The sequence below is a fragment of the Anas platyrhynchos genome, chromosome 30, assembly GCF_047663525.1.
Source record: "Anas platyrhynchos isolate ZD024472 breed Pekin duck chromosome 30, IASCAAS_PekinDuck_T2T, whole genome shotgun sequence".
Lineage (NCBI taxonomy): Eukaryota > Metazoa > Chordata > Aves > Anseriformes > Anatidae > Anas > Anas platyrhynchos.
In genome coordinates, this window is record NC_092616.1 from 3,057,797 (window position 1) to 3,074,273 (window position 16,477).

Sequence of the window (16,477 nt, forward strand, 5' to 3'; positions counted from 1 at the left end):
TCCAGCCTCTCTAACCTTCATTGCTCTCTGCTCCATTTAGATCTGAGGTGGAGATGTGCAATGTGCCAATACACGCATGTCCTGGGAATACGGTTTCACTATTCAAAGTTTTGGGAAGGAATGTGTGCAAATTTGCACACATTTTCCCATGTTTGGATGCATGTGCATGTTCAAATTTGGATGAGAATTCATAGACAAGCCTAAAAATGCTGAAAATTAGTGCATTTCTTTAGAAGATGGTTTCCATATTTGAAGCAATGGTAGAAAAAATATTGATAAATTTTAATCAGGTCCAGGCCTGTAACCAGCTTGCTGTGTGGGTATAATATTTGGAGGTCTGTTGTGCCGCAGAAACTTCAAATCCATTGGAACCATCTGGTCACCTCTGACTCTGGAGCAGCAGTAACAGGGCTGGGGACAGGGTCTGTGAGGTGACCTCTTCCTGAAGCAGTTGCTGTGTCAGCCCTTGCCTCCTGGCTAACATCTGTGCTTTTCAGCTCACACCTGCCAGCATCCCTGATAAGGTACCTGCTTGGCACACTGATTATGAGATGCCCTCTGTCTGAGAGCCTGACAGGCCCCATGCAGGAAGAGGCCTTGGGTGTGGGTTTTTACATCCCTTCTGCCTGAGCACATGGTGGGACAGCAATGGGCACACAACTTGGTTACGTCTACCTGAGAAACTGGAAGGGCAGCAGCAGGTATATGGTTTGGAAGATCATGGTGAGGTTCTTCTGTCTGGTCAGGCCATAGGTCTCCAGAAGGCTGACATCTCTGGACATCTGCTAAAAAAGTGGTTTGTTGACGATAAAGCTTTCTCTGGTGCTGAGAAACAGCAGAATAGTGTCAAAACTGCTACAAAGTGCTGCTTGGAAGGTAAAGAGTGGGCATGAGGAGGAGGAGATGTAACTGAAAGGGTAGTGCTGTGGTGCCAGAGGTCACACCTATGGAGTCAGTGGTCAACCTATGCAATTGTGTTTCAAAGATCTGCCATGGTGGCTGGGCAGACAGCAGTGAAAGTACGGAAATGCCAGGATGAGAGCAATGTGGAGAAGCAAGGTGGGTGCCTGCAGGGAAAAGTGGGAAGGGATAGAACAGTGCAGGGCAGAAACCCAGTGGGGAGGCAGCAGGTGTCATAACATTTTCCTTCACACAGCATCACACAGCCCACATCCCACTGCCCCAGGAAGAGCCCTGAGCCACGGGTGAGGAACAGGACCTCCCTGCGCAGGGGCTGGGGGCCAGGCCTTGGCCTTTCTGCTTCACCAAACAAACCAAGGCCTTTACCCGGCATCAGAGTCTCCTGCCCAGTGCCTTTGCCTACCTGCAATCATGGCCTCCAATTGTGTGCTCTAACAAGTCCATGGGGAGGCTTTGTCAGTAATGACCCTCACTGGGGCCCATTAATACTCCCAGACACTTCAAAGTTTCCTTCTGACTTTTACTTCTCCTGCAGTTACATCATTCTCTTCTCACTATCGGAGGTCCATGGTCTCAGCACCAAATGCACCATGGGGCTCATTACAATTCAGCCATTTTTATCTGGTCTTCCAGACTTGTACAGTTAATTAGTGAGTTTTCAAAAGTGTAGTTAAAGAGGAAGTTTTCAATGACCACTTTACAAAACAACATTTTCATATGTAAGCTTATTTAACTTAGTAGCATTCACCAGTTGACATTGATCCAAAGTGTCTCCTAAGGAGGTCTGGATGGATAGGAAACGCATTCCCTTGAAGTCCTAGACTGTATGGACATCCTTGCTGCTCAGCTCTCCATCCCCACCACTTCTCTCATCAGCCAGCGTGACTTGCATCACTTTTAATTACATCAGACTTCTCCACTGACATCTGCAGGTGGATGTTACAGCCCCTTTCCACCAGCTGCTGCCTCCTTCTCTGAGAAAAGTAGATGCAAACAGTTTTTTCTTGTTATGTATGTGTGTGTCTTTGCTATTAATACTTAACAAAAAAAAAAAAAATCAGCAAAGAAACACACGTTAAAAAAAAAAAAAGTAAAAAAAAGTCCACAGCAATGAGCCATTTCCAAGTTGAACCATGCACAGGGGATAAGTGTACAGAAAAACATCTGACTCAAATAGATGGGAAATGGTAAATGAGAAATACAGCTACAGAGTTGTGTACATGGATGACAAGAGAGGCTACCAAAGGACGGGCAAGTTGAATTCCCCTCAAGTCCCAAGAAGCCACTCGATGTATGAGAAGTATCTAAATGACCAAAGAGCAAGTGGAGGGAAACTGCAAAACAATGGAAACTGCACATGTCCAGATGGTCTGCTGGAAAGGTGACTTCTGATATAGTCTCTTTAATCAGACCAGCTGGAAATACCTGAAAGTCCTGCCTGACCAGCGTCATCTCCTTCTATGACCAGTGACCTGCCTGGGGGATGAGGGAAAGCCTGTTGACATAGTCTACCTAGACTTCAGCAAAGCTTTTGACACAGTCTCCCATAGCATTCTCCTGGAGAAGCTGGCAGCCCATTGTTTGGACAGGTACACTCTATGCTGCGTTAAAAGCTGTCTGGACAGCCAGGCCCAGAGAGTAGTGGTGAACAGAATGAAATCCAGCTGGCGAGCAGTCACCAGTGGTGTTCCCCAGCAGTTGGTGTTGGGGCCCATCCTCTTTACTATCTTTATTGATGATTTGGATGTGGGAATTGAGTGCACCCTCAGTAAGTTTGCAGATGACACCAAGTTGGGGGGAAATGTTGAACTGCTGGAGTGTAGGAAGGCCCTGCAGGGGGACCTGGGCAGGTTGGATCAATGGGCAGAAGCCAGTGGGATGAGGTTCACCATGGCTAATTGCCAGGTCCTGCCCTTTGCTCAAAATAACCCTATGCAATGCTACAGGCTTGGGGCAGAGTGGCTCTGGTGAGGCCGCACCTCGAGTACTGTGTTCAGTTTTGGGCCCCTCACTTTCAGAAGGATATCGAGGTGCTGGAGCATGTCCAGAGAAGGGCTATAAACCTCGTGAAGGGCCTGGAAAACAAATGCTATGAGGAGCAGGTGAGGGAACTTGGGTTGTTTAGTCTGGTGAAGAGGAGGCTCAGGGGAGACCTTGTTGCTCTCTACAGTTACCTGAAAGGAAGTGGTGGGGAGCTGAGGTTCAGCCTCTTCTCACAGGAAACTAGTGATAGAACTAGAGGAAATGGCCTCAAATTGTACCGGGGGTGGGTACTAGGTTAGAAATTAGGAGATATTTCTTCTCAGAAAGAGTAGTCAGGCATTGGGACGGGTTTCCCAGGGAAGTGGTGGAGTCACTGTCCCTGGGGGTGTTTAAGGAAAAGCTGGACATGGTGCTTAAGAGCATGGTTTAGTGGGTGACATTGGCAGTAGGGCAACAGTTGGACCAGCTGATCTTGGAGGCATCTTCCAACATTGACTTATGATTCTATGATTCTCTGACGAGGAAGATGAAATGCAGTGCTCAAGAGACAGAGTTCTGGCAATGCGACTAGAGAGGAAGTATTGGACATCATGGTCTACAGCTCCCTCACGAGGGGGAGTGGAGTGGCAGGCACCCCTCTATTCTCTTTAGTGGCCAGTGATAGGACCAGAGGCAATGGTGTCAAGCTGCGACAGGTGAGGTTCAGGCTGGATATCAGGAAGAGGTTCGTCACTGAGAGGTACTTACACACTGGAACAGGCTCCCCAGATACAGAGTCATGGCACCAAACCTGTCAGATTTTAAGAAGCAATTGGACTGTGCATTTAGTCACATGGTCTAAAATTTTGGGCAGACCTGTGTGGTGCCAGGAGCTGGACTCTATGATCCGGCTGAGGGAGCTGGGATTGTTCAGCCTGGAGAAAAGGAGGCTCAGGGGCGACCTTATCGCTCTCTACAGGTACCTTAAAGGAGGCCCAAACTCCCTCCCCAAACTCCCTAGAAGCAACTGCGTATATGAGAAGTATCTGAATGACCAAAGAGCAAGAGCAAGTGGAGGGGAACTCTGCAGAAGAGTGGAAAATGCACATGTCCACACACTCTGCTGGAAAGGTGATTTCCAGCATGGGCTATTTCGTAAGGCCAGGTGGAAATACCTCAAAGACTGAGGAGATGAAGTGCAGTGCATAAGAGAAATTCTGGCAATGAAAGTACAGGGGAAGATATATATACATATACATATATATATATATATACACATATTTGTATTATCTGCCTTTCTTGGTGGGAATATTCACATCTTTCTGTCTGTACAGTGAAATATATTTGTATAGCTACAGCTGTAACTACAGTTATATGTGCAAGTAAAGGTAAATGTATATACAGAGTTACATGTGTACACATAGATAACTGGGAGAGAGACGGGCGAGTGGCTGGGATGCTAGGATTTTACATCACCTGAACTATCAGGAAACCAACCCAGCAGTGCTGGGAGCTGGGGAGAGAGGAGACATGGAGGAAGGTCCCAGTGGCATGGCTGGGAGCTGGGTTGTGATGCCATTCCTACTGCAGTGACCTGACTGCCTGGTGGCAGGCAGGCAGACACGGCGATGTCATCGAGTGCATCACAAACCCCATGGGACACAGGGGGCTGCTCTGGCAGGGAACAGCTCTGTCAAGCCACCATGGCTGGGCTGCTGCTGCTGAGGTCACCTCCTCACAACACTGTGATGGGCCAGGAGCAGGCAGGCCTCAGGAGGCCATCAAGAGCAGCAGCTGTGGAAGCTGCAGGCAGATGCCTGGGCCCTGGGGAGGGCTGCCCTGCAGTGATGCCAGCTGGACATAGGGTGGGAGCCTGTGTGACTAGGCATGGGAAAATGCTGGATATGACAGAGCACAGTGTGAGAAGGGAGAGAGTACAGCCAGGGCTGTGAGGGACAGCAACATCTCACGTGCCCTTGGTGGGCATAGATATGAGCAATGGCCAAACAGCCATTCCAGCCTTTTCCAGCTTCCCCCCAATTCTCCCAACTCCCTGCTCTTTGCCCACATCCCTGCCCTCATCCCAGCCCAGCCCAGCAGCCCAGGCTGGGGTGACCCCAAGACAGTGCCCACAGCAGGTTGCTGCAGGGCTCTGGGCACTGCCACCACAGCCACAGCCCCTCTGAAGGCCACAGCAGCTCCTGGGGGCACAGAGGGCTCAGTGCCACAGAGGGGAACATCCGAGGCAGAAGCATACAGAGGTCAGTGTCCCCTGCTGTGTCCCCTGCTCTCTTCAGCAGCAGATCCTCAGAGGCCTGCAGCCCCTCCGTGCCATCCCTGGGGTTTCTCAGGCAGCTCCTGCTGTGCCAGGGCCAGGGCAGCCAGGCCCGAGCTGCTGCAGCCAGAAAGGGTTTTCTGGTTCCATTACTTCCTGATCAATTGAGAGTGGGTCTCAGACAAAGAAGTTGTGGCTTCATTTATTTTGTTTAAATACACAGAGAGTCTGGCTCCTTGTTTATGCAAAGCCTCAGGGTCACAAAAGATATATTGGTACAAGGGGATGAAGAACAACATTTCTTTGTGGAAAACAATATCACAAGGGAAAATGAAAAACAAAAGAAATTAAATCCATCCAGAAGTTAAGACAGCTTGCTCTATCATTACATAGACTCTAATTCATGTGAGGAAGAAGAAAATAAGCAGTTTATAGCTGCGGAGAGGTCCAGTCAGTTTCCTCAGCACATCCTGAAAACCCTCCATGACATCACTTTCCTAATGGCATTCATGAGCTCCTGGTTCCTCATGCTGTAGATGAGGGGGTTCACTGCCGGAGGAACCACTGAGTACAGGACAGTCATCACCAGGTTCAGGGATGTCAAGGAGAAGGAGGGGGGCTTCAGGTAGGCAAACATGCCTGTGCTGAGAAACAGGAAGACTATGACCAGGTGAGGGAGGCATGTGGAAAAGGTTTTGTGCTGTCCCTGCTCAGAGGGGATCCTCAGCACAGCCCTGAAAATCTGCACATAGGAAAAAAGAATGAAAACAAAACACCCCAGAAAGAGAAAACCACTAAATGTGAGAAGCCCAATTTCCCTGAGGTAGGCATCTGAGAAGGAGAGCTTGAGGATGGAGGGGATTTCACAGAAGAACTGGTCCACAGCATTGCCTTGGCAGAGGGGCAGTGAAAATGTATTGGCAGTGTGCAGCAGACCATAGAGAAAGCCACTGCCCCAGGCAGCTGCTGCCATCTGGGCACAAGCGCTGCTACCCAGGAGGTTCCTGTAGTGCAGGGGCTTGCAGATGGCAACGTAGCGGTCATAGGCCATGATGGTGAGAAGGGAATACTCTGCTGAAAACAAGAAGACAATGAGAAAGACCTGGGCAGCACATCCTGCATAGGAGATGGCCCTGGTGTCCCACAGAGAATTGGCCATGGCTTTGGGGACAGTGGTAGAGATGCAGCCCAGGTCGAGGAGGGAGAGGTTGAGGAGGAAGAAGTACATGGGGGTGTGGAGGTGGTGGTCGCAGGCTACGGCGGTGAGGATGAGGCCGTTGCCCAGGAGGGCAGCCAGGTAGATGCTCAGGAAGAGCACGAAATGCAGGAGCTGCAGCTCCCTTGTGTCTGAGAATGCCAGCAGGAGGAACTCAGTGATGGAGCTGTTGTTAGGCATTTGCTAGTTTTAGGCAGGAGGTCCTCACCACAGAGGAAAAAGCAGTAAGGAAGTACAACAGAATTATCTGATGAGAACTAATTCAATTTTGGAGCATTAATCATATATTTTGCAGGTCCCTTTCTTGAGTTGTGACTCATGCTGCCTGAGGGTGTCGCTGGGAGTAGGATATTCTACTGCAGGCAATGTTGTAGTCAGTCCACACCTATAATAATACGGAAAGGGAAACGTGATAATCACAAATAAAATTCACTCCTCATATCAGGTTATTATCCACATTGCCTTTCCAAATTCACCCAACTGCAGAGCAGGGCTCTCTGGATTTCTTTTCTGTATACTGTCATTCCTGCTGCACTCCAAGTGAAACCTTGTGGCTCCACAGAGACAAATGAACTGTGCCTTTAGTGCAGAGTGTTCCTTCAGAGGGGACAGCCAGTCTGTCCATAAAGGCTGCTCTCTTCCGCTGGCATTTCTATGAGCTGTGGAATAATTACACTCACATGTTCACCTGAAAAGGAGCAGGGCACTGCTGAATCCATGCTCAAATGCACATCTCCAGCCCCTTCAGTCTGTCCCCGTATTCCCCTTCCCCCAAGCACGCCAAGGGCTCACTCCATGTGCATGTGAAACCCCCATCCTCAGCCAGCCTGGAAACCAGAACAGCAGCAGCACGGCCAGGTGGAGAAGCCAGGAGAAATGGCACCGTGCTGCTGCCAGGGGAGGCAAGGCCAGGGAGGGACAGATGGACACTCAGCAGATCGTCCTGTGCTGCAGCTCTGCCTGCAGAGGAGACTGCTCATGCTCGTTGCAAATACCGTGTGTTCTGTTCTGGCATGAAGACACAAAGACAGGGCACTGGGCATCAGAGGGTTTGCAGCTCCCAAAGATCAGCTGGGATAAAACCTGAGAGGACCACAAAGATGGTGTTGGTGCCATCTGTGGGCTGAGGTGTGGAAAGGGACTTTATGAAGTTCATTGCTGACACATTGATCTCTCAGTGCAATGCTCTAGGAGTCTCCGTCTCCTGTACAATCCTGACAACCCATTACCATAAAACATGCCTCCACTCCACTGCAGGAATCTGAAAGCACAGGTTGCAGAAAAATTCTTACCCTTTGGCCAGACCCTGCCTTTGTCTCCCTCTTGAAAAATCCAAACATAAATGCCCCTCTCTACAGCATCTACAGCATCAGGAGAAACAGAAAGAGCCATCCTGAGAGAAGCTATCAGCCATCAGATGTGCCAGCTGTAGAAGATCCCTCTGGAAACCCCATCTGCATTTCCCTGTTGCCAGAGACTCACGGTGTCAAGAGCCTGCAGATCTGTCCTGCCACACACTGCCCTCTGTTGTTGCATTCCTTGCTGCCTCCAAGCCCTCTCTCCTTCTCTCCCCGTGCCACCTGTGGTCAGAGCCTGCTCTGTGCAGAGGAGCTGCTCCTGGGCAGAGCTGTCTCTTTGCCACACTGCCCGCTTGCCAGGAGCTCCCCTTGGGCCCAGGAGCCTGGCCCAGCTCAGCAGCACAGCACCTGACCATGGCATCACTTGCTCTGTGCCATTGGGCTCCCTCGAGGTGTCCCCAAGGCCTCAGGGCTGACAGCTTCTGAAGTCATCGGGGTCTCTCCTGGGGTGTGGTGTTTTAAGCAGACTGAAGTCAGCAGCGACTGCTCCTCTCTGAACATGGGAAAGACTGATTTTAGAAGTGTGATTTGTGCTATTGATGTGCAGTTGTCAAATATGATGTTGTGGTTTAACCCATCCGGCAGCTCAGCACCACACAGCTGTTAGTTCACTGCCCCTGCAGCTCCACAACTGTTAAGCTCATGGGTTGAGATGAAGACAGTTTAAAAGGACAGATAAGGTAGAGTTTAATAATAATAATAATAATAACAACAACAACAACAACAACAACAATAATAATTGTGTACAAAGCAAGTGATACACAATACAATTGCTCACCACCCAATGACCGATGCCCAGCCTGTCCTCGATCAGCGGTCCCCCCAGCCCTGGCCAGCCTGCATGGCAATCAAGTGTTGCGGTCCTTTGACATTTGTTTTAGGGTAAAAACAGCTTTCAGAAGGATTTGGATTATTTCTTTTCCTTTCTCAAATATTTCTTCTGCTCTGTTGCCCCACATGATGATGTCACCAAGGTATTGCAGGTATTCAGGAGCTTCCCCCATTGCAGGGCAGTCTGGGTCAGTCCATGGAAAATGGTAGGGCCAATCGCTTTGTCAATCACCCCTTCCCTAGAGGGGGATCCCAGCTGCTTGGCTTCTCTGCCCTCTAATTCCAGGCTATTGGCCCTGTTGTCCCAGCACTGGAGCAGCCAAGTAACAATGTGCTCACCTAAACGATGACTGAATCTTTTTCACAAATCCCATAGCTCGCCCTGGTATAGGGGTCTTGTGGTTAATGATGCTGCTCTGATCTCTTCCTCTTTGCCCTTCTTCATCCTTGATGGCCCAACTTTGTTGAAGCATTCCTTGTGTTCTTCCTCCTTTCTTGTCTGCATAGGAGTTTCTTTCCTTTCTAAGAAAAAGAAAATAAATGCTTTTTACATCCATTGTTTTCAGGTCACCAGATGCAGGGAGTGTCTGAGCCTGTTCCTGCCATCGGCGGGAGGCAGAGAAACTGCGTGCATGAGGTGCGAGCAGGTGGATGACCTGGTCTGCATGGTGGCGGAGCTCAAGGAGGAGGTGGAGTGGTTGAGGGATATCAGGGAGTGTGAGCAAGAGATAGACTTGTGGAGTAACTCCCTGCAGGGCCTCAAGGAGAGGTACCGAGTTGAGACACCCCAAATGGGGATGGACCCCCTGCCCTGTCGCCGTCGGGCAGAGGGAGGGGATCTGGGAGTTGAGGAGGAATGGAAACAGGTCCTTGCTTGACATCGCAGGCAATGCCCTCCCCTTCTGGCCCCACCTTCCCAGGTGCCCTTACACAACAGGTTTGAGGCCCTGGAGATTGAGAGATCAGTAGCTGAGGAAGAGGTAGCAAGTGTTCCCAGGAGGATGTCTAGGGAGAGGAGGTCGACTCCATGCCTCAGGACTGCCTCCACCAAGAAAGACAGGAGGGTTGTTGTTGTGGGAGACTCTATTCTTAGGGAAACAGAGGGCCCTATTTGTCGGCCTGACCCTACCCGTAGGGAAGTCTGCTGCCTCCCTGGGGCCAGGGTCAGGGACGTTGCCAGGAAGCTTACCAACCTGGTACGCCCCTCTGATTATTATCCTCTTTTGATAGTCCAGGCAAGTAGTGACAACATTGAAGAGAAAAGCCTGAAGGCTATCAAAAGAGACTTTAGGGGGCTGGGACAGTTAGTTGGTGGAGCGGGGGTACAGGTGGTGTTTTCATCCATCCCTATGGTGACAGGGAGGGGTACAGAGAGGACACAGAAAGCCCACCTGTTAAACACGTGGCTCCGGGGCTGGTGCCAACACAGAAATTTTGTGGTTTTTTGACAATGGGGTGCTTTACTTGGCACCCAGCCTGATGGCCGCAGACAGGTCCCTATCTTTTAGGGGAAAAAGGATCCTGGGCCAGGAGCTGGCAGAGCTCATTGAGAGGGCTTTAAACTAGGTAAGAAGGGGGATGGAGCTGAAGCAAGGATTGTTGAGGCTGTGCCAGGGGGAACAATGGCAAGGCCGGAGGATAAGGTCATGGCCCAGCTGAAGTGCATCTACACCAATGCACGCAGCATGGGTAACAAACAGGAGGAGCTGGAAGCCATCGTGCAGCAGGCAGGCTATGACTTGGTTGCCGTCACGGAGACATGGTGGGACCAGTCTCATGACTGGAGTGCTGCAATGCCTGGCTATAAGCTCTTCAGACGGGACAGGCAGCACAGAAGGGGTGGTGGTGTGGCTCTCTATATTAGAGAGTCTTTTGATGTTGTAGAACTTGAGGCTAGAAATGACAAGGTCAAGTCCCTTTGGGTTAGGATCGGCAGGGACAACAAAGCTAGTGTCCTGATCGGGGTCTGCTATAGACCGCCAAACCAGGATGAGGAGACGGATGAGGAGTTCTACAGGCAACTGACAGAAGTTGCAAAATCTTCAGCGCTTGTACTCGTGGGGGACTTCAACTTCCCTGACATATCCTGAAAGCACAACACAGCCCAGAGAAAGCAGTCTAGGAGGTTTCTGGAGAGCGTGGAAGATAGCTTCCTGACACAGCTGGTTAGTGAACCTACCAGGGGTGGCGCCCCGCTAGACCTTCTCTTCACAAACAGAGAAGGACTGGATGTGATTATCGGGAGCTGTCTTGGGCAGAGTGACCATGAAATGGTGGAGTTCTCTATTCTTGGCGAGGCCAGGAAGGGGACCAGTAAAACAGCTGCATTGGACTTTCGGAGGGCTGACTTTGAGCTGCTCAGGACACTGGTTGGTAGAGTCCCTTGGGAGGCGGTTCTGAAGGGCAGAGGGGTCCAGGAAGGCTGGGTGCTCTTCAAGAGGGAAATCTTAATGGCGCAGGAATGGTCTGTCCCCACGTGCCCAAAGACGAGCTGGCGGGGAAGAAGACTGGCCTGGCTCAACAGAGAGTTGTGGCTTGATCTTAGGAGAAAAAAGAGGGTTTATATTTTTGGAAAAGTGGGCAGACCACTAGGGAGGATTATAAGGATGTTGCGAGGCTGTGCAGGGACAAAATTAGGAAGGCCAAAGCTCATCTGGAGCTCAATATGGCTGCTGCCATTAAAGATAACAAAAAATGTTTTTATAAATACATCAACACAAAAAGGAGGACTAAGGAGAATCTCCATCCTTTACTGGATGCGGGGGGAAACTTAGTTACAAGAGATGAGGAAAAGGTGGACATGCTTAATGCCTTCTTTGCCTCAGTCTTTAGCGGCAATACCGGTTGTTCTCTGGATACCCAGTACCCTGAGCTGGTGGAAGGAGATGGGGAGCAGGATGTGGCCCTCACTATCCGCGAAGAACTGTTTGGCGACCTGCTACGGCACTTGGATGTGCACAAGTCGATGGGGCCGGATGGGATCCACACGAAGGTACTGAGAGAACTGGCAGAGCACCACAGTCTCATTGCTGATATTCTGGAATTGCCTGATCCTGTGCTTTTAGGAGGCAGCGCTTAAGACTGACCAGCACTGATGGACGCCAATGCCTTCAAAAGCAGTTTCCCAGGGGACCTTGCTGACTAGTTCCCGAGCAGCCTGAAGTCTGCTCTCCCCATATCCAGGACTGAAGTTTTGGTGGCAGTTTTCCTCCTGTCACCAAATATTATAAACTCAACCACTTCATGGTCACTAGGACCAAGATGGCTGCCAATTGCCATGTCCCCCACAAGACCCTTTCTGTTCTCCAGCAACAGATCTAGGGGGTTACCTTTCCTAGTTGGCTCCCTTAGCACCTGAACCAAAAAGTTATCTTCAAGGTGCTTTAGAAACCTCCTGGACCTGCTTGTGTTGGCCATGTGGTAGTCACAGTTGACAACTGGCAAGTTGAATTCCCCATAAGGACAAGGGCAACTGATCTTGAGGTATTTCTTAGCTCTTCAAAGAATAATTCATTGGTGTCATCATCCTGGCTGGGTGGTCTGAGTTATCAGACTCAGCTCAGATCCGGAGTGACACCACAGGCACAAGGGTCTGCAGCCAGCAGGGAAAGAGGTGCAGGTCTGGGAGTCCTTAGGACAGCCAGGTGTGGAGAGGAGCAAGGGCTGTGGCAAGGCTGAAAGTCCAAGCAGGTCCAGGGTCTTCATGTCCATGGCTATGGCTGTTGTCTCTGCCACTGAGGCCTATGAGGAGACAGCTAATCATTAAAGCACCAGGGGCCTCATTACCTACTCAGCCCCTCCCACGAACCAGGCAGGGGTCGTGCCATTCTCCTGCACTTGGCCATGCACGTCCCCATCCCCTAATGCCTCAGGAAGAGCCCAGAGAAATGTGAAAAGGGAAAGGATCACCCTTCCTAGGAGCCAAGGGTCAAGGCTTGTCCTTTGTGCTTGGTGAAACACATCCATTTTTCCTATGCATCAGTGTCACCTTCACATTGCCTTTGTCTCCTTGTCCTCACTGCCTCCAAAGTTCTGCTCTAATGAGCTCCAAGGGAGACTGTGTCAGTGTTGGCCCGCGGGGGCACTCCACGAAACTTGCATTTGACTTGGACTTCTTGAGAGATTTCTTCAGTTTTCTCTCAATGCCTGAGGTTTGTGGGCTCATCACCAAAGCCCCTAGAGGGGTGATTCCAATGAATTGGGCTGGGCCTCTGCTGCTGACCTGGGCTGGGCTCCTGGGACAGAGAGAGCTCCTGGCAAGAGGGTCCTGGTGCAGAGAGACAGCTCTGCCCAGGAGCAGCTCCTCTGCACAGTACAGCAGGGCTGGGGACTCTAATTACAGGTGGCACACGGGGAAGAGAGAAGGGGAGAGGGGTTGGAGGCAGTTGAGAGTGGCAGGATGCTGAGAGCTGACTGGAGGAGAAATCTGCACAGCCCTTGACAAGGTAAGTCTCTGGCTGCAGGGCCATGCAGCTGCAGCTCCTGGAAGGGTCTCCTGCTGGGTCTTATTTCTGGGAGGGCAGTGGGCAATGCAGAAGGCTTTGAGAGCCCTCCTGGATTGCACTGTGAGGTGAGGAAGTCTGGCAGAAGCCCCTTGGAGTGCCCTAAGCCAGGTGCCCCCGGTCAGCCCAGAACACCCAGCCCTTGCTGGCCATGCCGGGCTCTCTGTCAGCTGCCCCGTAGCTCCTGCAGCCATGGAGGTGCCTCTTGGCCATGCCCAGCTGCTGGCAGGGTGCTGCAGGGCAGCGCTGAACACAGCCGTATGGAATGGGGCCTGTGAGCACAGGCAGGGACAAAGAAGAGGTGGGTGCAGAGCAGCAGCTCCCAGCAGGGACAGCTGCAGGCAGCAGAGAGAGGGGCAGGCGGCCAGAAGGAGCTGTTGCCAGAAACACCATGGCAGGGGGGATTCGGGCACCTCGCGGCTACGCCCTGCAGAGCAGACGTCTTCCCCTGGAGCAGCCCCTCTGTGGCCTTCTCTCCCCCTGCAGCCAATGGGCTGTGGGGCAGGCATGGCCAGTACAGCAGGTGAAGAGAAGCTCCCAAGCTCCTTCTGGCTTGGAGTTTCACAGAGACAAGGTGAGGATGCTTTCCAGCTGCACATGGACTGGGGCTTCTCCACCCTCAGATGGCTCCATTTTTTTTCTCAGGGAAGGACCTGAGTGGGATGGTCCTGCAGCTCAGAGGGGTGACACAAGTCATTTGAGAACAGGACTGCTAGGCAGAACTTCTGTGCTCAGTCTTCAGCAAGGGACAGTCCCTTTGCCTCCCGGTACCCACAGGATTTCACCAAGAGTACACAGGAACAGTCAGGGAGTTCAAGCATCCAATACCTCTGCTAAGTGTTACAGAGGCAACTGGGATAAAATCAAGCAAACAAAATCCCTTCAGCTCTGCTCTTATTCAGATGTGTTGTCTGCAACAACACTGCAGAACTCATGGATCTGACAAGTGGACTGAACTTGAGTTTCCCACATGTTCTTGCTTCTCTCCTGAAACACAGCATGAAGGACTCCTCTGGAGCCCACAGCAGCCCCTCCTCCCAGTGCCACTCTCAGCCACCACCTGCCGCAGCTCAAGCAAGAGAGCTTCCAAGAGAAACACACTGTTTGAGGGTGCTCTACGGCTTGCAAAATGTTTTCCAAGGATAAATCTGTTCTAACTTTGTTTTACCTTCTCCTCTCCAACAGACAGCCATGTCCCAGGTCAGAGAATGCCCAACATAAGCTTTGTGAGTGAGTTCCTCCTCCTGCCATTCGCAGACACGCGGAGGCTGCAGCTCCTGCACTTTGCGCTCTTCCTGGGCATCTACCTGGCTGCCCTCCTGGGCAACGGCCTCATCCTCACCGCTGTAGCCTGCGACCACCGCCTCCACACCCCCATGTACTTCTTCCTCCTCAACCTCGCCCTCCTCGACCTGGGCTGCATCTCCACCACTGTCCCTAAAGCCATGGCCAATTCTCTGTGGGACACCAGATCCATCTCCTATGAAGGATGTGCAGCTCAAGTCTCCTTTTACTTATTCTTTTTTGATGCAGAGTATTCTCTTCTCACTGTCATGGCCTATGACCGCTATGTTGCCATCTGCAAGCCCCTGCACTATGGGACCCTCCTGGGCAGCAGAGCTTGTGCCCAGATGGCAGCAGCTGCCTGGGGCAGTGGCTTTCTCAATGCTGTCCTGCACACAGCCAATACATTTGCACTGCCCCTCTGCCATGGCAATGCCATGGACCAGTTCTTCTGTGAAATCCCCCAGATCCTCAAGCTCTCCTGCTCAGATGCCTACCTCAGAGAAGTTGGGGCACTTCTCTTCAGTATTTCTTTAGCATTTGTTTGTTTTGTTTTCATTGTGCTTTCCTATGTGGAGATCTTCAGGGCTGTGCTGAGGATGCCCTCTGAGCATGGCCGGCAGAAAGCCTTTTCCATGTGCCTCCCTCACTTAACTGTGGTTTCCCTGTTTCTTAGTACCATCATGTTTGCCTACCTGAAACCTCTCTCACTCTCCTCCCCAACTCTCAATCTTGTGGTGTCTTTTCTGTACTCAGTGGTGCCTCCAGCAGTGAACCCCCTCATCTACAGCATGAGGAACAAGGTGCTCAAGGATGCAGTCTGGAAATTCTTTGAATACATGCTTCTTCAGAATCAATAATGTACCTTAAATTTCCTACATTGTTTGAGAAACTATGAGGAAAATCTTTTGTTTTCTCTATCACTCCTTTTTTATTTCTTATTGCTATTTTCTTCATTTTTATTTATTTATTTATTTATTTTAATTTAAGTAATCTTATTCTTAGCCTCCTACGTGTTATTTTTTTTTCTTTACTTTGAGCCAATCACTTTAGGGACCTATGACTGGGCCTCTTGTACAGATATAGATAATAAAGAAGCCATGAGAACTTCATTGGTCTCCTCTGCCGTCTTTACCCCTCTCCTCTTGAGCTGGGGGAGCAGCCCCAGCATGCAGGAGGGACTTAGAGCCAAGAGACCAGTTGCCACAGGGAGGAGCAGCCTCCCTTGGGGCTGCCCCTCACTGTCCGCTGGGCTCTGCCTCTCTGCTGCCTTCAGGTTGGGTCTGCTGCTTCCCTAGAGCCATGGCTGCAGCAGGATGTGGTCTTTTCACTGCTGCTCTCATTTCACTTCCGCAGTCTTCACTTGTTCCTTGCCATTTCTGTTAGCCCTTGGATCTCATGCACCTTGGTGACAGTCCTGTTGTCTCTACATTGGCACCTGTGTGGCCGTAGGCTGCAGCAGGGAATGTGCAGCCCTGTGTCAGAGCTGGCCTCCCTACTAGCGTGACAGTAAAAAAATGGGCTTCAGAGGGCAAACCCAGAAGCCTGCACAATTCTTCCTGTGCTACTGTCAGGAATAGAGCCAGGGGGTTGCTCCCTGTTCTTTGTTTTCTGGGCTTGTTCATGGAATGAAGGACACAGGCTTACAGTCCCAGGGAAGTCTGGCAGGGACCAATGGCTGGACCCCTTATGGTGGCACTTCCCAATTAGACAACAAATGGTCTTGAGCTCACCTGCATGGCACTGTGCTCCCTGCAGTGGGGCTGATGCCTGCCTGGAGAGGAATCTGGAGCTTCCAGGAGATTTCAGGGGAACCCAAGGACAACGTGCTCTGCAGGTAGTGATTAGAACTGCATATAATGAATGACCACTGAAGGAAGAGTCCGGTAAAGTTGAATCTGAGGAGTCCAAGGGCTAAGGAGGGCTCTGCAATGCCAGGACAGGTGGTGAGGAGTCAGTAGGCAAAGTCCCATAAGACTGCAGAGTAATTGAGAACAGTCCCTTTGAAGCTTTGTGGGTGAGGTATGGTGCAGCACTTACCTGCCCTTTGTGACCTTAGAGAAAACCCATGATGCTGCAAGTACTGCCCTGTGCTGCTGAGACACCAGGGAAGATGGAAAGGGGCTCA

At 51.0% G+C, this 16,477-nt stretch overlaps 2 protein-coding genes across 2 annotated transcripts; one reads left to right on the forward strand and one right to left on the reverse strand.

Annotated features, from left to right (window-relative positions):
* Positions 1 to 5,618: 5,618 nt before the first annotated feature.
* Positions 5,619 to 6,554, reverse strand: LOC119714745 (olfactory receptor 14A16-like). Its single transcript, XM_038171739.2, has one exon. It carries the CDS (start codon positions 6,552 to 6,554, stop codon positions 5,619 to 5,621), a length of 936 nt encoding a protein of 311 aa, XP_038027667.2.
* A 7,719-nt stretch (positions 6,555 to 14,273) lies between these two features.
* Positions 14,274 to 15,209, forward strand: LOC139999822 (olfactory receptor 14A16-like). The gene has a single exon (XM_072029448.1). It carries the CDS (start codon positions 14,274 to 14,276, stop codon positions 15,207 to 15,209), a length of 936 nt encoding a protein of 311 aa, XP_071885549.1.
* The last annotated feature ends 1,268 nt before the right edge of the window (positions 15,210 to 16,477 follow it).